Raw genomic sequence first — 13,669 nt, forward strand, 5'->3', positions numbered from 1 at the left:
GCTAACATCCTAAGATTATTCCAAACAATGCATCTTTCTTCAAAACGAGGACTGGCATAAATTGCACTAATTAACCAGCATAGAGTTTGAGACCTTACCCGTATCAAAGCATGGATCTCTTGCTCTGTTGCTGCCAGGACATCCACATTCACCAAGTCTGAGCGCCACAACAACCATATTCCTCCAGCAAATCCAATGGTGTCAGCCACTGCATGACCATCAAAAGGAAGGGATTCAATGATCTCATCTGCTCTAGCACCACTCATCCTGGTTTCAGTGATCACCATAAGGATTGGAGCATGCCATTCCACTAAATCCATGACCGTCTTCCTGAATTGAGGTTTCATAGCACCCCTACAGTTCCAAATCAGAATGTTCATCATTTTGTAATGAGTAGAGACAACATCCTCGTGAGCCAGAGAAGGAGAAACATCAGTGTTTCTCAATCTCCATACCTCCAACATCTCTTTCCTCGACTCCCAAATCCCCTTGATTAGAGTCACTGAGTGCATGATTATTCCCAAGTCCCCTTGTGTTGCCTTGACTACAATCATTCCGCTTAATCTGGGTTCGGCAAACTGGATCATTTTCACCCTGTGAAGGCTGCCCATCAACGAGCATTCTACCGGGAAGTTGGTCAATTTCTTCATTTCTGAAATCACTGTCTCCGTCAACATCGCTTCTGCTTCCGATAGATATTTTTCCGAGTTCTGCATTTCGGATCTTGTTGCTGATGGCCCTGAGTTTGTCATCGGAATGCTTGGTACTAGAGGCCGATCCGTCAAAAACCTCCACCATGGGTTCGGCGTTGTGATCCACGCCTCGTCTTTAAGAGGCAAGTAACCCAGCTGCTTGCTCCTCTCCGTTAGAGGAAAAATGTTCTTCCATGCCACCATCAGCTCTGTTTCGAACCAGCCCCACACCTCTGTTGGGTCTTGCCTTATCCACCGAATGGTTGAGTCGCTCACCGGTATGATCTTTCCTTTGTAGAGAATCCCCCACTTCTCCTTGCCTTCCATCACCTCTGCTGTATTGTTTAGTTGCTGTATTCTCCTTTCCCGTTGGACTGCTATACTCTAAATTGGTTACTTTTGGGTTCAAAGAGCCAGAAAAACAAACCGGGCCTTGCTCTAAATTAGACCCAAACACAAAAAGCCCACTCTTGCTGCTCTGGCCCACTTCTTTTGGTTGTAAACCAACTGATTTCGTTGCCTTCTGGTTAGTCCTGGAACTTATTCCCTTATTCTTTGCTCCCTTACCACTTTTTAGCTGACTATGATTGGACGTAGCCATCTCTCTCTGTGACACGACGGGTTGCGTGTGCAGAGATTTTCTTTTCCCATCTCTTCTACTCATGCTTGCTACGCTAGGCTCGGCAGTGGTGGCTATGGAAGATTGCGTCATCTGCACATCCGCCATATGACTCACCGTCTGAACCCGTTGCACTGGTCTAGCTCTATTATTCCCTTTCCTTCTGTTAACAACCATCCATTCTCCATATTCCTGCTGCACATCTTCCTTTTTCTTCAACCCTTCTGCTTCTTGAGCACTTTGCATGCCCGCTTGGTCATCCTTTTGCTCCCCTGTTTCTTCACCACTTCTACCCGTATTCTTCTCCTTGGGCTGCTCTCTTATGGTGTACGGACATGATTCAACCTTGTGGCCAATCCTTACACACGAGAAACAGAGGGTGTTAATCCCTTCATAGAGCACACACTGCTCTAGCTTGCCGAGGTAAAGTTTCCTAACCAACGGTTTATCCAAGTTAACTTGGATACACAATCTAGCAAATCTGCCCCTCTCCCCATTAGCAGTATGAGAGTCAATCCTCAGGACCGGTCCAATAGCTTTCCCGATCTTAAGGAGTGCATTAGGCTCATAATACTCAATGGGCAACTCTGGTAGTCTAATCCAAACTGCTACTGAAGAAAGAGTTGCTGTGGAAGCCTTAAACTCCGGTTCCCATTGTCTAATAGCAATAAACTGCTGACCAATGAACCAAGGACCCCCCATGAGGATAGTATCTACATCTTCATCTAACTCGAATTTCACTAGGAAATAATCATACCCCAAGTCTATGCAGTCCATACCTCCACACGGATTCCACATCTTTCTCACTCTCTCAACGAGGAATGAAAACGCCATTCTCCTCCCAAAGGTTTTGATGATGAGAGCTTTTTGCCAAGGTGCTCTCATTTGAACCTTCTCTTCTCTGGAAAATCCAATTCTAAGGCTACCGTCCTGGTCACTTTCCTCTTCAATGTCAGACTCCAAATCCTCTTGCATAGCGCTTTTAAGACCAAACGCTTGTGCAAATGCACCAGGCATTGCACCCACCAGCTTATCCTTGTAACTCCCTATTTTAATCCCCTTTCCTTTCTCATTCGTCTCTTGAAAACTATGGCTTTCCTTGAACTTTTTTGTGCTGCGAGCTAAGGCATCTTCTTCTTCTTCCGAGCGCTTCAGACTTTCTCTCTCCATTTTTTTCCAAATGCTTAACAAATCCTTAGATACCACTTACTGAAACAAAAAACAGCAACATAGATGAACTTCTAAGTGGAGCCATTAAAAGTGTGGGAAAGAGACTAGCAGTCTAGCCTCCCATAATTCAACAATGAACATCTTGATTTTTTATTGATGTGTTTCTTTTAGTTTCTTGTGACTCCCTTTCTAGTCTTTCCTAGAGTGTCAAGCTGATTTTGGTGTTGTTATGTATGACACTCTTTAAATAAACTATGTATGAATTATCTTAATGTTTTGCTACGTGTATTAGTCTTCCTATTCCTAATTTGTTTTCGTTTGGAATGAGTTTATTTATTTTGCTCACTATTTTCTCACTCTATTAAAGTAGCCTTTGTAGTTTCATTCAGTTTAGTTACACCAACAATCTATAAACTTATCTTCAGAGTTCAGAAATTTTAGTTACATTTTTGACAGTGTTTGATCTGTTTGAGTTCTGTAGTTTTGTTTTGTATGGAAGTGCACGGCGTAATTCTTTCATCTGGTACTTTTTTAATCATTTTGCTATGATTTTTGGTCCCTTATTCAATATGGCATTCCTGGTTGTTTTTAGGTTTGCCTAATTGAATACTTCAATCTTTCGTTTTTTCAGATCCTTTTTGGGTTCTTGAAAGACTTGTCTAGTAATTTAGCTAGGTTCTGAAATACCTCATGGGGTAGGTGCATATTCGTGGGTAGGGAGAGAGACATGATATTTGTTGTCCATAGGCTTTTTTCTTCTCTGGCTGTGCATAAGTGCATTGACGATCCATACATGTGGCGTGGTTCTTGGCTTATGCAGTTTTGAACTTAGAGAGTCTTACAGACAGTGAGATTTGAAAAGAAAATAGACCAATGGAGGAATCTTATTAATGTTTGTGAAAGCTGGAAGTTGAAAAAAGAGTGTTTGTGTGTATTGCATATGACCTGTTGGTATATGAAATAATTAGATCTTTTACTTCATAATTACTCTTTTCCTTCTTTTCTAAAATTAGAATGTAAGAGAAAAAGAAATGATTACTGGTACAATAGGTGTCCTTAATTACTAAATAGTTCTTCTCAAAAATAAAAAAATAAAAAATAAAAAATAATAATAATTAAATAGTTAAAGAATACATGTATGAATATTTACAACTTATTCAGAAGGACTGTATTATTGCATCCATGTATCAACTGTCTATCCACTTGTGTTGCTATAATTCAGTAATAAACGAAAATACTTTCATTGATGTGTATAAATTCAGCTTTAGCTTGTTTAGGCAAAGCGAAAATGACTTCATCTGTCCTCCATATCCATATGTTTAGAAAATATAAATGAAACCCTCCATTCGATTATTATTTTTCTGGACTTTCTTTATTATTTTGAAATGCTGAGGTGCCATGAGCATCTTCTTCTCCCCCCCCCCCCCCCCCCCCCCCCCCCCTCTCTCCCCCCCCTTTTTTTTTTTTAATAGCAAAAACAAGAATGGCCATATTTGTATTCAATTAAGTAGTCCAGCTGTGATGGTGTTATCTAGCTTTAATGTAAGATATATCCATTTTCAAGCAGTTGGTTGATGTGCAAACTGACTAGTAGTGATTGGCTTCTTTGAAATGTGTATTAATAAAGGAAAGTAAAAACTAATAATATATATGTGTACGCCATTTTGCACTAAAAAAATCTGCTGGTTGTGCTGGTATGGAAAATTTTGCTTAATATCTGATTTGGCGGTGATTATGAGCTGTTGTTCACTTATTTTTTTGCCGGGATTGAATTATTCACTTGTATGTTATTTATTTCCTAATTGGAGAGAAATTTATAGTCTAATCAATCGTTTAATTATTGACAGGATGAGTAACTTCGTAAACATCGATCTTTAATTCAAATCGTATGCTAAAAGGCACTCGAAGATTTTTATAACAAACGAACTTTTAAATTTTTAATCCTAGAGTTTTGTATCTACTTGAATCTCAAATCATATCAGACTATAATTACAACATTAGAGATTGTAGTCCCACGTGACATTAAAAGAAGAATGCATGCACTTCACACTCAAGTATGGGATTGCATCTCAATCACTATACACTTTCAACAATTATAACAATGTCAATGGACGCCATCCAGTACTATGATCTTTAACATTTTTAACATTAAACTGTCTAGCTAGAAATGCACTCCTTCCCTATTGTGATCAAACAATAAACGGGCTTTGGAGGCCTAAAAGCTTTACCTAATAATTCTGTATATAAATCAACCATTGTTGCACTGATGAAGTATTTCCCAAACATTACTGGTTTTGGGTTTTGAATGGAATGAGGTGAAGTGTATGAATTGGCTCATTGTGCTGGTTTTGGGTTTTATCAAATAATGGAATGAAGTGAGGTGTAAAATATTTGGTATAACCAATAAATTAATAAACTAATGAAATAAGAAACCCAAATAAAAATATTTGGTATAACAAAAACATTACAAGTTTAAATGGTACCCGATATAATTTATATTTGGTCCTACCCAAATTAAATCGCATGTACCTATAGAAAACTTCGAAAAGAGAAGCCCTAGAGATTGCAGTTCCTTCCTATATTTGGTTTGGGTGAGGGCACACAGAGATCCTGAGAAATCGAATATAGCTTATCTTATTCACCAAAAAAAGAAGAAAGAATAGCTTATCTTTTTTTCAACATGGTCATTTCAATAGGTTAACTTTTCTCTACAGTACAGAACCGTTTCAATGGGTCATACTTATATCCATCAATTGGCAGAGGATTTTAGGAAAATAAGTACAAAGCAAGAGTTACTTAATCTAAGTATAGAATAATATAAGAACATTTTTAATACACAAGATTCAAAACATAATAAACCATTGACGAGGAATGTACCGTCGCACACTCTTGGTGCGATGGCCACTCCATAAATATTAGTGCTTGTGAGGTGTGGGGGGTAAGGGTTGGAGTTCAAGTCTCTAGGAGGGAGTTTCACACACATATATACTTAGATTAGGATAGAGTAGAATTCTATCTTGTATCCAAAAAAAAAAAAAAAAACATAATAAACCATCATTTTTCTCCACTTAAAAAATAATAAATTTAATAATTTAACAATTATTCCAACAACATACTTTTACATCCATACAATTTAGAGGTTTTAAGTTTTAACCTCTTTTTAATTAACCGCTAGACAATCTAAAATGGATTATGGACCTTAATATTTATCTTACATGCATGTCTTGTAGCCAAGTGAATGAACTGGAGATAGTACATGACCCCAATCATTCAGGAATATTGTGAAATAATAAAAATCTATATATCGTTCATGTAATCCAAAACGATTCTATATAGGGAATATGTAGACTACGGATTCCCCGGATTCGATTTAAACATTGCTATAGGAAGGCCAATAAAAGTGCTGATAAGCTTCCCAAGTTAGGAGCAGCTCAAGAGGAGCAATTTATTTTGTTTAATAGTCCGCCTGTGTACGTTACTAATGTGTTAGGTTCTGAATTAGCTGGCATGTACTAAAGCAGGACTTGTCCTTAACCTGTTTTTGTTCCTTAGTCTTTTAATGCATTTTCCTTTTGACCAAAAATATATATATATATATATATATATATATATATATGTAGACTACAAAAAAAAATCTTGAGTAGTGACGGAATATTTAAACTATGACAGATATTAAACTGATCCAAGGAAATTTTAAGGACAGTCAATACTCTGTATGAACATTAACGGACTGTTTGGTAAGAGATTTTTAATAACGTTATTTAAGTTTTGTGCAAATACATGTGGATGAAAAAGTTTTTGAAAATATATGTTGTAGTTTTTGGAAATACATTTTGTGGTGTTTAAACAATAGTTTTCATTATTTAAATACCGTTACCAAATGGGGCCAAAATATAAAAGTAAAAAACACTAGGCCCATAATATTAGTTTTAAGGCCAACAATAATTAATTCATTACTAAGATTGGTAGCTTGCGTAGCTAAGTTAGTAATTAGAGTATGACTAAACATATAACATTTATTTTACAAATATTGAGGTTTTTATTATTTTTTTTTTTTAAAAAGTCTATAGAATGTTATTAAAACAGGAATTATAACATAATGCATGAACGGAACAACAAGGCAAAGAATACCCTAGAGTTTGGAGAGGTTACCGACTTACCGCCATATAAATAATTTATCCAATAAATGCCAACTCAAATTCAGTTCAATGATAAAACCACTATTAGTAGGGTTGAGAAACAAAAACAGAAGTGCTATATCATTTAGCTGTACTATCATCGAGTTGATGAATTATTAATCGTCTGATCGTCATTTGGGTCTACCAACACCAAATTATTTTCATTTATAAAGCAGAGGATGATTTGTGTAATTGTGTCCACTTTCAACCTTAGAAGCAAATTAAAACACAATCAATCAAAAGAGTTTAAATTTTATTATCAAAGCGGTACTTAATTATGGCTTCTTAAAAATGAAAAAGAATTAATTATTCCTTTCGGTTTTAATTATTTTATTATCGAATATATAATATTTTTGCAACTATTGAATTTGATAAATTATTATTGAATGTAAAATGTCAATGTCATTTGGCTCTACCAACACCAATTTATATATTGTCATTTAAAAAGTAGACGTTAATTTGTATCCACTTTCTAACCGTAGAAGCAAATTAAAAGAGTGTATGCATGTGCAAATTATGTACGTGAGACCAGGGAATCTTTCGAGTTTATCTCATTACCAATCATGAGTGTATGTATGTGCAAATTATTGGTGCACACAATTAGGTGTACAAATAATCTAATTTCTCTTAAAATTGCAGCTTATGTGTACTATGTGTGTAATAGTGTGTCATAAACACTAGTTGGCTTATAAATATCACTTTGAGTAAGCTTACATCACCAACCCTAACATAATACAAAACCAGCATATATAGTGCATACACATTGACTCACCCAAGCCAGTCTCTCCAAAAGCTATACCTTATAGCTTACCAATACAGAACTTTGGAAGTTGAGATTGAGTTAGCCCAGGGGTTGCCATACATAAATCATTGGACAAACATGAAATCCTATGCCCAAGGGAAACATCAACGACTAATGAACTAGATGGTTCAAATCCCACATGGGACTTCAGAGTTAGGTTCCACATCGACATCGCCATGGCCATGGCCTAGGTGAATCACTATGCTTCGAATGTTAAGCTCAGGTCGTGCTGGAGAACTCATGGTTTAGCCCTACCATGTATGTACAAGACAGTGTTTAGCCTTACCCTACAACTCCATACGCATACAACTTATCATAGGGTTCTACCTAGCTACGGTTGTCCATCCCCAACCATGACCTGAAGAACCAGTTCGACTCAGAGCCACCTGAACCGAAACCATCCAATCTGAGGAGAGAGGCAGTCAGCAGTGAGTCTCTGAGTTCCACAACCATCATTGGCGGGTCGGGTGGCAAGTCTCCTTCTCCAAAAGTCAAGCCACCCAATCCAACTAACTGAGTCCTTGAAAGAGGCTAAATCTACCCAGATCTGATGAAAACATAGTGGTTTTCACTCATATCTAGTGAAGATCTTGTGATTTTGGGGAAGATCTCGTTGTTTTTGCTTAGATCCAGCTATGATCCAATGGGCTCAAATACAGCTCAAATTCAACGAAAATCTAGTGGGTTTTGCTCATATTTGGCAAAGATTCGGTGTTTTTTGGCTCAAATCTGGCGAAGACTCGGTGTTGTTTTGCTCAGATCCAGTGGGTTTTGCACAAATCTAGCGAACACCTAGCGAAAAATACAAATTGCTACCAAAAGGAACCTCCAACAGCATATTCGCCAGCTTCGACCAACTTAACCGTTGAATAACCGAGTCCGATTTGACGGTTTTAGTGGTGGCGATGGGTTTTCTTGGCAGAAACTCGATGTCATCGGGTTGGTTGCGGGTTGGGCACAAACCCAATCTCCGAATAGACTATATGGACACCCCTATACCTAGTGGTGGCAAATGAGCAGGTTGGGTAGATTTTGGGTCAGATCATAAATGGTTAGAATACATAATTATTCATTTATAACTAATATAAATATATATTAAATACCCATTATCCACCCAACTCATTTAATACCCAACCCACCCATTTAACTCATTAAAATCAAAGACTTTCTTTAAAAAAAATAACCAAAGACTTGAAATTTTTTCCATCTCTCTCAAGTTTCTCTTCATCAAAGAAAAACTTAATGAAAATCAATAATTTGAAAATTTCTCAATCTCATTCTAAAAACAAAATAATCGAAGTCTAACATAACTACATATTAGATAGTGAGTTTGAGAGAAACAATCATTGTAATCATTATAGCAAAAAAAAAAAATCAAAATTAACCAAAAAAATAATGAAGGTGAAGAACATTTCCTCCATACCACTTCTTCTATTTTCTTTTGCTAAGCCTAAGCTTTCTTGGCAACTAAACAATGCTTTAACAAAATACAAAGGAAAATTTCCAAATAAGCATTTTACGAAAAAGATAGATCATCTGGATTTGGTTCCTCAAACTCAATTTGAGGCCACTACATCTGGAGATAAACAAGTCTAGTGACAAAATTGATCTCAACAAGCTTCAGTAATTGATCCCAACAAGAATTTTCAATGAGAGAGAAAGAGAGAGATAGTGTTTTTAGGTCTAATCAAACTAGAGAGAGTGTGAGATAGAGTAGAGGGCTTGAGTTTAAAAGGTACCATGGCGATGGTGAGTGGTGGCAACTGGTGAGAGAAGCTCAATCTTTGACAATGGAGGCCTCAGTGTGATAGAGGTTAGAGGGATTTACAATTTAGGATGTTTGGTAGGTGAGAAAATGAGAAAGAAAACTCAAGAAAATTAGAAATATGAAGAGAGGGGTTTGGGACTCGGTGGCTAGCTGCTAGTTAATAAGCACTTAGGGTTTTGGTGTGTGTGTGTGTGTGTGTTTTTTAATTAATTAAACTTTTAAATTTTAGAATAAGTGAAAAAAAAAAAAAAAAAAAAAAAAAAGGTACCTCTGGGTACCCAATGGGTTTACCCATTTTTGCTCATTTAATTGGGTACTCCTTTAAGTCTTTACTCATTTAACCCAAACCTCTTAAATGGGTTGGATCATGAATTGCCCAAATTAGGTGATTCATTGATGAATTAATGAGTTTGGGTAAAAATTGCCACCCTTACTTTTATCCCACCAACTTCTTATAGTTGATTTGGATGGGACACATAGAGAAAATAGCTTATCCTTTTCTCCACAATCATTTCAACAATTCATTTCCATCCACCAAAAGGGGATTTTAGGAAAATAAATGATAAAACAGAGTTATTTAATATAGTACTATAGAATAATATAAGAATAGTTTTTAAAAGAAATTTCTTTGATGGGATATATAAGAACATCTTTAAAACTCAAGATATGATAAACTACCTATCAAAAAAAAAAAAAGATATGATAAACTATCATTTTTTCTCAACTTAAAGAAATAGTGAATTATTCTAACAAGATTTACATAAGATCAGCATAATTATACAAGGGGTAATAACCTTTGAAGGCGCTTTTTAATTAATTAACTGTCAGACAAATTAAAATTGGTTGTAGACTTCAGTTGTTTTTCTAACATGCATGCATGTCATGTAGCATAGTGAAACTGGCGATAACTTGAGAGAAAGAGCCACTCTAAAGACAATCAGTCGGGAATATCATGATATAAGAAAAACTTGTCGTGCATTTGATCAAAAATGATTCTATATTTGGAAACTTAGACTACATATATGATGGATATTGTGTAGTGATGGAAAATTAAATTAAATGATATATAGATATTGAGTAGCGACTGATCCAAGCTATTCGAGGATAGTCACTGTAGGAGACCAAAGATAAAGTAAAAAAATACAAGGTCCATAATAATTGTTTTGAGGTCAACGATAATTAATTCAATACCAAAGATTGATAACTTGGGCAGAGAGTTAGAAGACAGTCTGAGCTCTGCGAAACAATTAGTTGGTTTATCTCAAAAGTGATCTTCTTTATTATTAGGATTAATATTGTTCACTCAAAAGTAAGGTTTAATGAACTTGTATTAGTTTCTCAAAAAAAAAAAAAAAAAGAACTTGTATTAAAGCTAATGTTGAACTGAGTTTAGTAGAGCTTGGTTTATCTTACCTAATAACTAGTTGTTGGTAGCCGAGTAGTTGCAATATGTGTCAATCTCTCCACAATAAACAAGCTTGAAAGTGGGAAGGGGTTCCTTTCAAAAAATAAAAAAGGTTAGCGTGCGCGTGCCTATCAAAAAATAAAAAAGGTTAGCGTGTGTCACGAGGACTAGAAAGTCTGAATAGTCTCAGCGGTCTTAAAATAAGAAAAGAGAAACGATGCTGTATTTGGTTACTGTTTAAGTTATTGTATAAGGTCAAAATGGCCCATTAACATTAATTTTTGAAATATTTAGCAATAGAGTACTGTTTCGGAAATAATTAGGGAAATACCACTTTTTCTGGTACTCGAGCTTGGTGAGCTCGAGTACCATGTTTTTTTAATTCACCATCGCCCCATATTCAAGGAGCTCTATAGTGGCGTTTTTAAGCCCTATAGTGACGTTTTCGTGCCCTATAGCGGCGTTTTTAAGCCCCCATACCAGGTTAAGGGGCCCTATAGTGACGTTTTCAGGCCCTATAGCGGCATTTTCCTGCAAAATTTTTTTATAAGTCCCCATAACAAGTTCAAGAGGCCCTATAGTGGCGTTTTTAATCCCTATAGTGACGTTTTTGTTCCCTATAGCGGCGTTTTCCTGCAAAAAATTTTTGTACGTCCCATAACAGGTTCAAGGGGCCCTATAGTGGCGTTTTTTAAGCCCTATAGTGACGTTTTCGGGCCCTATAGCGGCGTTTTTTTTTTTGAGAAGATGTTTGACCAATGAAAAGATGGTACTCGAGCTCACCATTCTCGAGTACCAGAAAAAGTGGTATTTCCCTAATTATTTCCGAAACAGTGCTCTGTTGCTAAATATTTCAAAAATTAATGCTAATGGGCCATTTTGGCCTATTGTATAAGATATTTTTTTTCTTATTCACTCTCAGCCACACACGTACTCTGAGACTGAGTTGTCTCTTTCTCTCCTTTTGACTTTTGCTCTCAGACTCAACTCACTCACGAGAAATTCTCTTTTGCTGGTTGGGTGATCTTTGAGCTTGCAATAGCCCAAGCCCAACCAGCACTGGATATGCCAGAGTTATTGTGGAAGGTACATGCAATAATGCATTCCTCATTTTACTCGATGCTAAAAATACAGTTACTGTTTATTCTTCATTACAGCTTTCATTCCTAATTGTTAATGGTCCTTTTAGTTGTTTAATCACTTTTCACCATGAACATTTATTTCAGGATGATGTTTGTAGTTGCTGTTTCTTGATTCATTCCATAGTTTCTTCAGTAAATTTTCTGTTACTCAAAAAAATGAAAGAAGTTATTGTTTCTTGATTCTTAATCCAGCTATGCCCGAAATAATGAAAAAGGAGCCCATATCTGATAAATAAGTGAAGTAAATTGGGTCATTTTTGTCTTATAGTCTGATTTCTTAAATTGGGGCCCATAACCGAACGAACCGTTAAGATTAACCGCACTTTGAGTATAGACCGGTTTTTACTTTCTAAAAGTGAGGAATGGAAGTATAGGTTGGAACCGCACTTTATAAGTATGGTGCAAAAAATCTCTTCAAAATTGACCACACCGAACCGTGTATAGCCGTAATTGGTCTTAGACATGCGCTCTTGTACCCGGCCGCCAGCACTTTCACATGACAGAGAGAGGCCAATCTTTCGAGTTTATCTCTTTGCCAATGACCCGTCTATAAATTCATGACTCACGAGCAAAGCTTACACATTCAGCAAAAAATAAATAAATAAATACATAAAGAGTAAAGCTTACATCGCAACCCTAACATAATACAAAACTAGCATATACAGTGCACACACATTCACTCACCCAAGCCAGTCTCTCCAAAAGCGATACCTTATGGCTTGCGATTACAAGCCTTTAGAAGTTGAGATTGAGTCAGCCCAAGGGTTGCCATACGTAAATCATTTCAAAAAAATGAAATCTTACGCCGAGGTTTACATTTGGGACATCAAAAACAACCTTCGTTCCAACAAGGAACCATCATCGGTTTACACAGTAGATGGTTCAAACCCCACATGGAACTTCAAGGTTAGGTTCCACGTTGACCTCGCTATTGCCAAGCAGAACCACTATGCTCTGGTTGTTAAGCTCAAGTCGCGCCGGAAAACTCACGGTCGCCCGGACAAATATATCGGCGAAGTCCGTGTGCTCATCACAGAACTGCTGGAAGGTTCTGATACTGCAGCAGAAGATAAAATACGTGTGAAAAAGAATGTTCAGACGAATCAGACTTCGCCTGAGAAGTTCCAAGGAGAACTAGCCTTTTCTTATAATTTCGGAAAACCAATTGCCGATCATCTTACCGAGGTGAATATTGCAAAGAAGAAGAGCCTTAAAGACGTTGCCTGGAAAGTGGGAAGCTTCTTGACCGCGATAGTGCTATGAATTACACTGGTTAGTCAAGGGAGCTATATTGGACTTATTTGGATTTTCCTTTCTTCTCTAGTACTGGTTTCTGATGTTTAATATGTCTTCTATCCTTCTGCGTGACTCCTAGCTTGTATAGTCTTTCTTAGAATGTCTAGCTGGTCATGGTGTTCTTATGTGACTCTCTATCTCCTTATATTGTATTATTATCTTAATGTTCAACTACTTGTATGAGTAATTCTATTGTTTGTTTTCCTTTTATTGGGATGAGTTTAGTCATTTTGCTCACTATATATATACTCACTCTATTAAGGTACTTTTTGTATGTAGTTTCATTCAGTTTAGTTGCACCGACAATCTCTAAACTTATCTTCAAATAAGTTTCTCTGATTGAGTTTGAGTTCTTTAGTTTGGGACTTAATGGGATCTTTGGAACCATATTCCTTTTTCTTTTTTTTTGTGTGTGCATGCAACTTCTTCAAGAATTATTAAACACATTGTTTTAAATGGAAATGTTTTTTTATCATTTTGCAATGAATTTTGGCCTATTTTCAATGTAGAATTACTTCTTTTATGTACCCTATTCGCACAGTACTATTAAAAGATATAATTTTTGATAACTTTTATTATAAATTTGTTTAAAAAATT

The 13,669-nt window shown here is 36.4% G+C and overlaps 2 protein-coding genes across 2 annotated transcripts; one reads left to right on the plus strand and one right to left on the minus strand.

Annotated features, from left to right (window-relative positions):
* Nucleotides 1-828: 828 nt before the first annotated feature.
* LOC115980552 lies at nt 829-2,481 on the minus strand. Its single transcript, XM_031102785.1, has one exon. The coding sequence runs from the start codon at nt 2,479-2,481 to the stop codon at nt 829-831; it is 1,653 nt and encodes a 550-aa protein (XP_030958645.1).
* Nucleotides 2,482-12,490: 10,009 nt separating this feature from the next.
* LOC115980553 (protein SRC2-like) lies at nt 12,491-13,039 on the plus strand. The gene has a single exon (XM_031102786.1). The coding sequence runs from the start codon at nt 12,491-12,493 to the stop codon at nt 13,037-13,039; it is 549 nt and encodes a 182-aa protein (XP_030958646.1).
* The last annotated feature ends 630 nt before the right edge of the window (nt 13,040-13,669 follow it).

The sequence above is a fragment of the Quercus lobata genome, chromosome 3 (assembly GCF_001633185.2).
Source record: "Quercus lobata isolate SW786 chromosome 3, ValleyOak3.0 Primary Assembly, whole genome shotgun sequence".
Lineage (NCBI taxonomy): Eukaryota > Viridiplantae > Streptophyta > Magnoliopsida > Fagales > Fagaceae > Quercus > Quercus lobata.

What these genes read in the sequence shown, in the direction of transcription:
- LOC115980552 (XM_031102785.1), bottom strand. Translation starts at nt 2,481, where the DNA reads ATGGAGAGAGAAAGTCTGAAGCGCTCGGAAGAAGAAGAAGATGCCTTA.
- LOC115980553 (XM_031102786.1), top strand. Translation starts at nt 12,491, where the DNA reads ATGGCTTGCGATTACAAGCCTTTAGAAGTTGAGATTGAGTCAGCCCAA.